Consider the following 13,347-nt stretch of genomic DNA (forward strand, 5'->3'; position numbering starts at 1 on the left):
AGTAGAATTTCTCTCGACCCCTCCTCTCGCAGCCTGGTTGCAGCACCTTTTGTGCCTACTGCTCCTCAGCTAGGCAGGACAGTGTTATCCGCGGCCTGGTCGCGGCTCATTGCCTCCTCCCGCGGCCTGGTCGCGGACCTTGCTGTTTGGGGCTATATTCTCACTTTTCCACCATCTCAACTAGCTTAATTCGCAAGAAAAAAATTACAGAGAAGAAGAGGGAAACAAAATTCAGAGGAAGAAGAAGATGGAAGTTAGAAAAATTGGGGAAATAGGAGTTTTATATAAGAAACCCTAGTTTTTTAGGGAGGGAAATTGTTTTAATTGTGTTAAAGGGAAATTATGTAACCATGGTTACTCCAATTAACTTAATTATGTTAGTTTTAGTAAAATAATGCTACATTAGAGAATAATTAGATTACTAATGCTATTTAAGAGAATTTTAAAAAAAAATTGCTACCAATGAGAATGTGCAATAGTTTGTTGCTACCAATGAGAATTTCCCAAAATATTTTTGTATGTTATACTAAATGGGAAGTTATTGTGTGAGACTTACCTCACCAATAGCTTTGTGAGGCAAACTTCAAACAACAACCCAACTTATTGATAATATCATAGAACTAATAGAAGATATTACCCGGCCCATAGATGATATCATAACGGAAAATTCGAACTTTTTAAAACATATTTTTTGTCTAAGAATTTTCTAACAAAGTGAAACCGTATTTATGAAATTATTTGTTTGGAACAACCACGCTCTCCACTTCCAAGCATTGACTATCCCATTTCCATTTTCCGGTGTTAACTACTATGTGCCTTGCATGTGACCCTTATTTCTCCTAATTGCACCCCTTTTTGCTTTAATTTTTTTCAATTAAAACCCCCACCCTTCTAGTGTTATGGGTCACCTCCACCTAGTGATTACCAGGGTCCAAATAAATTAAACCCTTTAATCAGCATTGGGATATCTAGATAATGTCTAGATAAGTATGATAGAGTATAAAACATATTCCTGGGTCTCAACCATCAGTTTAAGCTTTTGGTTGAGTTGGTCCTTTAACATGGTATCAAGAGCCAGCGTGACACAAAGGTTACGGGTTTAAATCTCATCCACTCCCCACTTTAATTTCAAGTGGAATATTAAGCGCTGGGTATGAGGGAGGCTCATGCTGCATCCACACTTCTAGCCCAAACGGGCTCTTGTGTGAGGGGGCGTGATAGAGTATAAAACATATTCCTGGGCCTCAAAGAGGAACTAAAAGAGTGCTAAAAATGGGGATAAGTATAGCATGACTCGGAAAAATAAAGGGCTGAATAAGATTTTTCTAAAGTCTCGTGGTGTGCTTGGGTTTGGAATAGATTTAACATTCCCAAGCACGTTTTTATTGCCTTGCTGAGGAGTCCATTGGTTCAAAGAGCGAGATAAGGTGGATGCTGGAAGCTTCTAAGTAGGGCTTCCAATTGGCATTACCATCTTCATAAGGCCTCACTCGACTAGTCATGAATATACCGAGTAATGAAGATCTTGAAACGGGCCAAAAAGGGAAGACCCAAATTAATAATGATACAGTCAAGGCAAATGAAGGGTGAATAACTTAGGGAGTTAGGGCTTGTTCACATTTACTAAGCTGAATTAAACTGAACTGAAATTAAGTAAATATGAACAGGTTCTTAGTTTGATACTCCCTCCTTCCCTAAATTACATTCCTCCTTTCTATTTTTGGTAAGTTTTTTTTAGTAAATCAACTCTCTTTTTCTGTTTTACTACCTCCGTTTTGTATTAGTTGCAACTTTGGGGTATTATTTGTGAGATATATAATATTCCAAAGTTGCAACTAATACAAAACGGAGATAGCATATTTAATGCTTTCATACTCATTCTTACCTAATCTCACTCATAATCCTTGTGCCAAATTACGATGAATATAATTGGTTAAAAAATTTCAATTAGGAGCATGTGATTGGTTCTTTTTTTTTTTTTTTTTTTTGCAAAGAATTGATGACATGTCATTAATAATAACTAATCTATCTTTGTACTTCCCATTGCATTAATCTAATTATTGTTATTTTTTTTATTTTTCCTTCCTTAATTCTCGTGTAAATTTTCAAACAAAAATGTAATTTAGGGACGGAGGGAGTAATGTTCATGCCAAATTTGTTCAATACAACTCTTGTTCAATACAACTCTACCAATCCCAAATATCTAAAACAAATCTGTTCAGAGCAGAAATGAAACTTCAAACATAAATTGAAATCTGATTTAATCACTGAAATTCGACCCTGAATTGAGCACATTAACTCAATAATTCTCAACAAAGATTGCAGAATCACATTCTCCAAAAATATCTTCAAAACACCGCGAGTTTCCTCGTAAATAAGGCCGCTTATCCTCTAGACTCCTCCTCGCCTCGCCAAACGACGAATGGCAGGTTTAGTGACACCTTGGATGTTATCCCTCAACACCTTCCTGTGCCTCTTTGCTCCTCCCTTTCCTAACCCCTTTCCTCCCTTTCATCTTCCTGACATTTTCTTGTTCTCGCTTTCGAGATTCTGATTTCGGGTTTTTAAGTTTGAATTGGGTTTTTGGTGGAGAATGATGTTTTGATTGTGGTGGGGAATTAGATTCTCCAAAGCGAAATCGGCGCCGAAGAGTAGAGATTGAACACGGTTGATGTTGTTATCGACTTCTTTCCTCCAATTTTGCTGGTTTTCTTCCCTCTCCTCTTGTTTCGCCATTGTTGCACCTCTTTCAAGCTCCTTTCTTACTGCAACTTTCAGTAGAGAGCAAAAAAAAAAAAAAAGAAAAGGATTTTGTGGTTTTTCTGATTTTGGAGGCTTATATTATTTTATTCACATTTTTTCCCGCTAGTTTTCTTTTTTAGGTGTTACTGTTGAATTTAATTAACTTATTTATTTTGAGCATAGTCTATGGAAGGGGTTTCGTGGTGTAGTTGGTTATCACGTCAGTCTAACACACTGAAGGTCCCCAGTTCGAGCCTGGGCGAAGCCATTTTTTGTTTAATTTTTGTTTTTTAAAAATTCTTGATTTTATATGGAAGGAAAAAAAAAGAGAGAGAAAATAGATGTTTTCTTCACTTGGGATAATCATTCTTTTTTGACAGGCATAAAGGATAATCTTTAATTCTTACAGCGCTAATGAAAAGCTAAACTGGTTGAATAACCATTGCATACATCACTGGTTCACTCTAATAATTGCATAGACGGATCTACTAAGGTGCCTAGCAAGTGCCTCGTCTTTTTAAAATTAAAAATATTACGTTTAAATTACTTTTTTAAATTATCCTTCAAAAAAAAAAGACTGAATTAATTTTTGTTTTTTTTTTTTTTTTGAATTCTTGATTTAATATGGAAGAAAAAAAATAAGAAGATTCATTGATAGCTAATAACGGGCGTTCGTTGATAGCTAATTTTTGGTGGGGGCAAAGGAAGGGTGAGAGGAAGATTCATTGGATCGCGTGGAGGAAGCTTTGTGAACCAAAGGCAAAGGGCGGATTGGGCTTTAGGGATTTTAAATCTTTTAATTCGGCTCTCCTTGGAAAACAAGCTTGGAGGTTACTAAATGACCCATCTAGCTTGTCGTCGGAGCTAGGTAATTGTCCAAGTTATACTTGGCGTGGATTGTGGGGAGTCAAATGGGTTGTGCAGCGTGGTATTCGGTGGAGGGTAGGGGATGGGCTTGATTTTGATGTGTGGAATAGTCCATGGATTCCGGGTACTCAATCTAGGAAGACAATTTCTCCTAGGGGCTCTTCAAGGGAAGATCTAAAGGTGTGTGATCTCATTCATCTTCCGATGGCTTCTTGGAATATTGTGAGACTCAAGGAATTGTTTTTACCGTTTGAATGTGAGCGTATTTTGAGTATTCCCATTAGTGCTCGTTTGCCTAGGGATACTCTTTGTTGGGACCTTGAAAAGGATGGGGACTATTCGGTTCGATCTGCATACATGGCTATTTATGGTGAGCTCGAAGGTAATGATGCTAGTTCTGCTTCACATTCCACGAATTTCTGGAGTAAGCTCTGGCATACTACGGCTTTGCCTCGAGTGAAACTCTTCTTTTGGAGAGCTTGCAGGGGGGCTTTGCCTGCTTTATTGGGATTGAGCAAACGTTTACCAGGGAGGGAGGCTGTGTGCTCTTTGTGCGAAGTTGAAGACGAGTCGGAGCTTCATTGTTTGAGAGAGTGTGTGATTGCTCGGATGATGTGGGATGCTTGTGGTCTCTTGAAAGATATGGGGGGTTACTTCTGTACTTTTGGGGATATGGCTGCTGCCTGTTTTGAGTGCCTTCCAAGAGCGGAACATGGTTTATTTATGACAATTTGCTAGCTAATTTGGAATGCTCGAAACAAATGGATCTTTGAGGGGGAACCTTGTAATCCAAAGCTCTCGTTAGAGTATGCGACTAAGCTCATGTGTGAGTTGAAGGGGGAGGAAGAAGGGCAGGTGTGTGGGGGGGGGGGAGAATGCAGCAACGCTGGTGCCCACCAGGTCAGGGGTTGGTGAAATTAAATGTCGATGGAGGGACTGTGGAAGGTCTTGGCTCGAGTGCTGGAGCGGTGGTGCGTGATGATTCTGGTAGGATGCTGATTGTAGCTTAGTGGATGGTGGAGGATCGTTGGCCCCCGGACATTGCTGAGGCGAAAGCCGTCTTCTTCTATGGGATGCAAGCTGCTATGAACCTTGGCTTCAAGAGGATGGTGGTGGAGAGTGACTGCCTGGGTTTAATGAACGCTATCAAGTCACAATAGAAGGGAAGTAGTACTTCACAACTTGTTCTAGATGATATTCATCATGTTAGTAATTTTCTTGATTATGTTTCTTGGAGTTTTGTTCGTAGGGAGGGAAATAAAGTGGCTCATGAGCTTGCTCATTTCTTGCCATGGAAAGTAGGGTGTCTAGTTTGGGAGTCGGATTTCCCGAGCAATATTGTAACTTTGGTGAACAATGATCTTCGTCTGAATGAAAACTAAGTGCTCCTTGGGAGCTTTGCCTCAAAAAAAAAAAAAAAAAAAAAAAATAAAAAAAAAAAAAAAATAAGAAGAGAAAAAATAGAAGTTTTTCTTCACAAGGGATAATCTTTCTTTTTTGACGGGCATAAGGGATAATCTTAAATTCTTAGAGCGCTAATGAAAAGCTAAAATCGTTGTTGTTCACTCTAATAATTGCATAGGCGGATCTACTTAGGTGCCTAGCACGTCCCTCGTCATTTTAAAAGAAAAAAAAATTTATTTAATTTAATTTTTAAGAAGACTAAATTTAGTTACTACTCCATAATTGAATTTTGAATGGCTTAGCAACTACTCCGTATAAAAGTCATCAACTAAGATCAAGACCTTTTTTTTTTTTTTGTAAGGTTTATACGAGTAAAATTAAACCTTTATTTGTTTTTCTTAATCTATATTATCTATTAAAAGATGTTCCTAAAAATGTTTATGTGCTATGTATACATGCCCCTTCTTACACTAGCATATAGGTTTGAATATCAAATAACATTGAATGAAATCCTAACTTATGAGTAATGACCGTCTTAGCTAAAAGTAGTACAAAAATTACAAATTGGATTGTAGAATAAGAGCAAAAAAAAAATCCTGCCATTATATTATAATTACTAACAATAACAAAAAAAAATAAAATAAAAAAACAAGTTTTTTAAACTTAAACTTAAAAAAAATTGAAAATTATTCAAAGTAGCCCCCGGAGTAAAACCTAGACACAGACTGGTTATTTTGTTAGTTATTAGTGCCCAACTAATTTAATTTAACAGTTCTAGATCAGCCTTTTAGTTACGACCACACTGTCCACACTCAAGTCTAGCTCTTAATTCACTATATATGAAATGGTTAAGTAATAAGGAGTAAAAGTATAATATAGTCCCTAAAGTCTTGTATTTGTGCATCAGGATGCACCATGCTCATGGTTGGTGATGTGGCGTAACTAAATTGCTGGAATTAAATTAATGGAAAAAAAAAATTAACTTAATTACAGGGAGTACATTTCGTTTAAACTGCACATGGAGTTTTTTCCGTTTTAACTGCTTTTAGTTTTTGATAATTATTCTTAATTGACATTTTCCATTTTTTAAACATGTTAGAGAGAGAAAATTACAAAAATCCTAAAATATAACAGAGAGTAAAATACAAAGAGAAATTTGCCGACTGATTAATGGAATTCTTTGTAGAAGAAGTTAATAATTGTAGGAACCTCGCATCACACTTTTAGTCCCTCTGAACTATTTTGTGCACTTTTCCCTCATCCATCATGTTTGGTATTTGTCAGCCCGTTGAGGGACCTACCCTACTTAGCAATAGTTTAGGGACTATAAGTCATCAGTTTTTTAAAAAAAAAATTATTTTTTTGCCAGAAAATCTAATTAAAAAAGATTCTTTATAACTGAGGCTGAATTGGCAAAAGATTGACATCATGAGGAAAAGATTATTATTAATATTTATTAATTTTCACCTCCTTTTTCATATATATACCATGTTTGATTTATTATAAGAATAAAATTTTCTCATATGATATGTACTTCCTCCGTTTTTTTATAGTTGCAACACTTCCCCAAATTGAAAATGTCACAATAATTGCAACATACTATAAAAGGAATGTTTTTATGGTGAAAAACTGAAAATTCTATTTTAGCTTTATTTAAATCAAATGACCCACTTGATTATGCTCCCAACAACCTTTTAACCTTATTTAAAGTGTATTATATCATATGAGGTCCATTTTTCTTAAATATCGTGATAAAGTGTGTGTTGCAACTATAAAAAAACTAAGGAAATATATCTAATAAAACAATATTTACTTTCGTATAAAACATAAATGCAGGATCAATGGCCTTAGACCTTGATCCATGAAGTTAGAGATGGGAAATCGTTGTACTTGTGCAAGATTATTTTGTTAATGTTTGTTACACTTCCGCAAAAGGCCATTCTTTATCATGGGGTTGGTTTTCTTCCTTTAAGGGTCTGTTCACATTTATTGAATTGTGCTGAACTGAACAAAACAGATTGAAGCTGAACTGAACTGAACTGAAATTAAGCTGAAGTGAACAGACCCTTATCAACATCTTCTTCCAGTAATAATCACCAATATTCATAGAGCACAAATTTAAATGGTATGGTTGATGAGTTTTCTTTGGAAGCTTTAGATGATCCAAAAGCTGTTGAACTAATTAAAAATGCAAGGATGAAGTTAGGAGGGTCGAATCCTTTTTTTTTTTTTGTGTGTGTGTTTAGGGAGCCACAAAGAGCGGTGGTGAGAATTGATCCCACGATCTCCCGAAATCGGGAGAGAAACTCTAATCACTTGAGCTATCCCTCACTCTGAGGTCGAATCCTTATTGGTTTTACACATACAAGAATTTGTTTTCTTTGTGTTCATATAATTTGCTGCAGAGGAAAAGAGAAGTAAGCTTGCTTGGCTTCTTAGTGATTGTTTCCAAAGAGAAATTCTTTTCCTTCATGTAACGTAGAAATTCTCATGGTTGATTGTCTTCGAAAGTTGAACAATAATGATCACAAGATTCACTAGGAATTTTACCTCGAGACCTGTTAAGATATACTTCCTCCGTTTCTTTTACTTGCAACACTTCCCTAAAAAGGAAGTGTCACAATACTTGCAACACACTATAAATGGAAAGTTACTTTAGGAAAAAACTATATTATTTCCCTTATTCAAAGCACATGGCCCACTAAATTACACTCCTAACAACCACTCATCCCATTTTAAAGTGTATTATATCATGTAAACCCCACATTTCTTAAATACCGTGAAAAAGTGTGTGTTGCGTCTAAAAGAAAACGGAGGAAGTATATGTATATATATTCTGTTATTGTATTTTAGCTAAGCATATATTTAGATTGATATGATTGTAATTAGTTCCTAAATATATGCCTTGTATTATGGCTAGCGTTATGCGGCAATCTTGTATATATTGGGAAGTCAGTGAATGAAATCCCGGGAGGAAAAGATTCCATAAACTCTTTCAAGACCAACTCGATTTGTCATCAGTTACAGACTTACAGTTAAGTTATACTCATTTTATTGATGGTGTTTATTTATTCTAATTATTTTTTTGGGCCGGAATTCATTTGCTAAAATTCCACCATAAATTGAGCAAATTAACTCAATCAAGGGCAACATTTCTCAACAAAAACTTCAAACCACCAGTTGAACATATTCCATAAACAATTAAAACAGATCTAATGAAATCAACATTTTTCAATATTAATTTCAAACACCAAATTCAAAACTACAGAAGTATAGAATCATAAACCAAGTAAATCTGCAAATTAGCAAATATTTAATCCATACATTTCACATTAACCATCAAATCTCAAATTACATAGAAACTGAAATCAGAAATCTAAACCCTAAATTATAAAATATTCTAGCCGCCAAACCCGTAGAGAGTACGGCCCTGCCTCTTAAGAGCATAGACAACATCCATAGCAGTGACAGTCTTACGGCGAGCGTGCTCAGTGTAAGTAACAGCATCTCTAATCACATTCTCCAAGAATATCTTCAATACACCGCGAGTTTCCTCGTAAATAAGGCCGCTAATCCTCTTGACTCCTCCTCGCCTCGCCAAACGACGAATGGCGGGTTTAGTGATGCCTTGAATGTTATCCCTCAACACCTTCCTATGCCTCTTTGCTCCTCCCTTTCCTAACCCCTTTCCTCCCTTCCCTCTTCCTGACATTTTCTTGCTCTCGCTTTCAAGATTCCGAATTCGGGTTTTTTGAGCTTGGGTTGGATTTTTGGTGGAAACTGATGTTTTGATTGTGGTGGGAAATTAGATTTTGGGGGTGGGTTTATATAAGGAGGCTGTTGAAATATTTTGAATATTTGGTTTTGGAGGGAATTGTTGATTTTGTTTATAATCAATTAGAACCATTGGATGTGGTTTAATCTGACGGTAGCTGAGATCGATCCGTGTGAAGAGTTTTGCCAAGTTTAAGACCGTTGATTATTTTAATCTAATGGTTTGTCTTTGGTATAATTTTTAGAGTAATCTATGTTCGGATTTACAGTTTGTCCTGCTGGCTGCTGGCCTGCTGCTGAGTTTTACTCAAGTTCTATACTCCGCAAAAAAAAAAAAAAAAAAAAAAAAAGTCATATGGAGTAGAGTACTTCGTGCTGTACTGTATACAATGACTCCGCATTTTTCACCATCGTATTTTGTTAGCTGATAAGTTTAGAAAAAACTAGGTTAAATCCCGTGCAATAATGCACAAAAATTGTTTAAGTTCCAATATATGTCATAATTTTAAAATAAACTCTTGCTATATTGATTTAGTAATTTAGCCAATCTTTATTTACCTTTTTAAAAATTTATATTAAATTAATTTTAATAAAAAAAAAAATCAAAACTAAAAGACACACCAGAAGATGACACGTGTCATTGCTGGTATGTCTTTTAGTATATAGTTATTGATTGATTGATGATTGATAATTATATGCAGTACTCGTATATGAGATGCTCAAATTTATTTACTGTAATACTTCGTACTTTTTTTTTTTTGAAACATCATACTGTATTAATTATAATTAATTGTTAAACTCGATTTTCTTTACCTTATTTTTGCTTATCTAAAATTATTTTTAATCAATTGACATAATTTTATAAATTAAAACTTATTTTTAATAGATTAAACTTATTTATTGATTAAATTATGGATCGAGAAAATTGAGAGAAGGTGTAGACTTAGGGCCTGTTCTTATTGACTGAACTCAACTGAGTTAGACTAAATTGAACTGAATATTTTATAAGAGAAGGAAATTAGGAGTTGAGCTGAACTGAGCTGAGCTGAGCTGAGCTGAACTGAGCTGAAATGAATTGAACTAAATTTCAACGTAAGAGAACAGGTCCTTAGGGACGAGATACTATTTTTCAATTCTTAGACCTTAAAAATATATTTTGGACTTGACCGGTATTTGGTTTTAAAAAATATGCAAAATAACATTTCAAGAGATTAATTATTTCCTACAATATGCTTGGAAAATTTTCTATATTAATTATCTATATTTAGTTATTTACACTTGTATATTAAAAATATTCTAACAGGAAATTTACTTGCCAAGTGACACACAAACCTCAAGTTTAAAAAATAAATGTCTTTTGTCACTAACTATGCGATACTCCGTACTTCATATTTTCTTTTACAAAGGAAAATAAAAACGTAATGAACAATAATGTAAAAGGTAAAATTTATTTAAGAAATGATTAAATCAGACCCAGTCATTGGCCGAGCCAAAATTATATTTAAGCAATTATATAATAGCTACAGAGTTTTTGTACTTACATAGGTCTAAATTGATTTAGGGTACGTTCTATTCACCTGATTTTTCCTTATCTAAACTTAACGGAATTATTAGAAGTTTAGAACTTATCTGAACTCAACTAAACCTATTTGAACTCTGAATTTATTAAACATATTTTAGTTGTAATTTGAACTTCTTATCATAACTTATATTTTCTTAAACTGAACTTATTTTTCTTAAACTGAACTTATCAAACCTGAAATAAGTGAATATAAGGTGAATAGAACAGACCTTAGACCTTAGATTGTATTTTGGATTGGTAAAAGCATAACAAAATCGATCCAATGTTCAAATCTTAAATTTCAAATTCTCAAATTTTAATCTGATCCAATTCAATCTAGTCTAGTACTCGTACAGTCTTGGAACGGTGAACAACCCTCGCTTAGGCGGTTCGGCCTCAATCACCTACTCACCTCTAGTCCTCTACTATTAGGCCATTGGCCTCTTTAAGTTAACAATTTTCTTCCCTATCATTTGAACCTTTCGTAAACAACAACCAACTCTCACTTCACTTGCCAACTAAATGCTTTTCAACCCTCAAACTTTCATCTCTCTCCTCAAATCCCATTGCATCTCCATTTCCACCACCATCACCACCACCTCCGCCGCTTCCTCCACCTTCTTCAGCCACCAACAATGGCGGAGCATCACCAAAGTTCGCCTAAAATGGGTGAAGAACAAAACCATCGACCATATTATCGACAAAGAGACCGATCTCAAAGCTGCCATGCTTCTCAAAGACGCCATTAAACGTTCTCCAACTTCCTTCATTACTGCTCGAACAGTCGCCGATTGGCAGAAGCTTCTAGGTCTTTCTGTCCCTGTTCTTCGTTTTCTTCGAAGGTATCCTACTCTTTTTCATGAATTTCCTCATTCTCGTTACCCTAATTTGCCCTGCTTTAAGCTTACTGATTTTGCTGTTACATTAGATCAACAAGAACACTTAGTTTATGAAAATGATGAATTGGGTATTGTTGAAAGGCTTTGTAAATTGCTTATGATGATGAAATCTAAGGGGGCGCCATTGCAATCGATTTATCCTTTGAAATGGGATTTAGGGTTACCGGATAATTTTGAGAAATTGATTGTTCCGAATTATCCAAATCATTTTAGGGTTTTAAAGGGGAGTAATGGGTTACCCTTTTTGAGTCTTGTAGAATGGAGGGAGGAATTTGCTGTTTCTGCATTGGAGAAGAGTGGTGAGAGGAAGATTGAATTAGGGAATGATTATAGGGAGTTCAAGAAGGGGCAAACGGCTTTAGCTTTCGCGATGAGCTTTCCAAAGGGATATGGGTATCAGAAGAAGGTTAAGGCTTGGATGGAGGAGTTTCAGAAGTTGCCTTATGTATCGCCTTATGAGGATTCTTCGAGGCTCGATCCTACGAGTGAGCTTATGGAGAAACGGATTGTTGGGTTGTTGCATGAGTTTTTGAGCTTGACTATACATAAGAAGACTAAGAGGAATTATTTGAGAAGTTTGAGAGAGGAATTGAATCTTCCTCATAGGTTTACTCGGATTTTTACAAGGTATCCGGGGATATTCTATCTGTCTTTGAAGTGTAAGACAACCACTGTTACTTTGAAAGAAGGGTATCGAAAGGGTAGATTACTTGATCCTCATCCACTGGTTCGTGTTAGGGATAAGTTTTACCATGTGATGAGAACGGGGCTTCTTCATCGTGGTAAAGGTGTGAACTTTTTGTTGCCACAGGACTGCTTGCTGGATAATGCCGGAGATGGAAATGGGGAAGATTACGAAAATATGGAGGGGGAGGAGCATGAGATGGAAGAAGAATGTTGGGAAGAGGATGCCTCCAGTTTGGAGGAAGAATCTGACGAGTAGCAGTTTAAATCGCACAGGAATGCTAATGCAGGCATTAGTTTTTGCTACTATAGTCATCATACATTTAGGACTTATCGGGTTAGAAAATCTGTTAAGAAGAAATGAGAAACATTTTATACTACAAAAATGCTCACCATCTCTACCTATTTTCTATTGCAGTCTGTAGGATACACTGATCTTCTGCTTGGTAGCTAGAAGGTGTGTATCCTGGCTTGGTCACATTGTATAAAGTAGATTCATCCTGTTTCTGACTGCCTGATACCGACCCTTTTTTGGATCAGTGTATTGTACTCCAAGATGAGACTTTTTTAAAATTGTGGTTAACCAACTAATCTATAGGGAATAAACTGAGATCTGAAGTTCTAATTTTATGCACTGTTTTATTCACATCAGATTACCATCTCTTATTGCGTTCACATCAGATCCCCCTATCTGCTGAAGGTGGCATTAATCATAGGCATTGGGCAATCTTTTTAGCTCTTCGAACTGCTATATCCATAAATGGACTTCTTTATTCATTGTTGAGCAGCAGTGCATATCTGATTACTATCTCTTATTGCGTTCACATCAGATACCCCTATCTGCTGAAGGTTAACATATAATCAGAGGCATTGGCATGTTTTTAGCTCTGCAAACTGCTATATCCATAAAACAATAGTCCAATTTTGGCTTACTCTGTATATTAATGTGTTATATTATAGTTATTTTTGGCTGATGAGCATGGTTTTACAATGCCTTTGTAGTACTAAGTTTTCATTACCCCAAGATAATACCCGTGTGCCATGTAAGGATTTCACTGCAATCTGAAGGTTAATGTTACTCCTTTTCTACCTATTGTGAGCACAGTTGAAGTAGGGAGATAAACTCAGGATACTTGTATAATACTCCGTATTAGACAAATTATAGGTATGGAGAATTGACATTAACCATGCAGTTTCATGATATTTTCAACTTCTTGCTGGACCAATAAAGCTTTATGAACTACTCATATCTTTGTTACTCTATAAATATGGTTAAGAGTGAAGTGAATGAACAATATTCCCTTTGTTTGTAAATAAATGTATCATTTTGACTGATATACATGTGAATGTACAATTTTGATTATCAATGTCTTTAACTTTATACTGCATAGTGCATACTAAGTTAACCACGAAAAT

The 13,347-nt window shown here is 35.6% G+C and overlaps 2 protein-coding genes and 1 non-coding gene across 3 annotated transcripts; 2 read left to right on the plus strand and 1 right to left on the minus strand.

Moving 5' to 3' along the window:
* The first annotated feature begins 2,936 nt into the window (after positions 1 to 2,936).
* On the plus strand, positions 2,937 to 3,010 carry TRNAV-AAC (transfer RNA valine (anticodon AAC)). Its single transcript has one exon. It is a non-coding gene; the product is annotated as a tRNA-Val (tRNA).
* A 5,403-nt stretch (positions 3,011 to 8,413) lies between these two features.
* Positions 8,414 to 8,725, minus strand: LOC145606965 (histone H4). Its single transcript, XM_081662774.1, has one exon. It carries the CDS (start codon positions 8,723 to 8,725, stop codon positions 8,414 to 8,416), a length of 312 nt encoding a protein of 103 aa, XP_081518900.1.
* A 2,145-nt stretch (positions 8,726 to 10,870) lies between these two features.
* Positions 10,871 to 12,582, plus strand: LOC145606966 (protein WHAT'S THIS FACTOR 9, mitochondrial-like). The gene has a single exon (XM_081662775.1). The coding sequence runs from the start codon at positions 10,871 to 10,873 to the stop codon at positions 12,188 to 12,190; it is 1,320 nt and encodes a 439-aa protein (XP_081518901.1). The 3' UTR covers positions 12,191 to 12,582.
* The last annotated feature ends 765 nt before the right edge of the window (positions 12,583 to 13,347 follow it).

This window comes from Chenopodium album, chromosome 23 (assembly GCF_948465745.1).
Source record: "Chenopodium album chromosome 23, dcCheAlbu1.1, whole genome shotgun sequence".
Lineage (NCBI taxonomy): Eukaryota > Viridiplantae > Streptophyta > Magnoliopsida > Caryophyllales > Amaranthaceae > Chenopodium > Chenopodium album.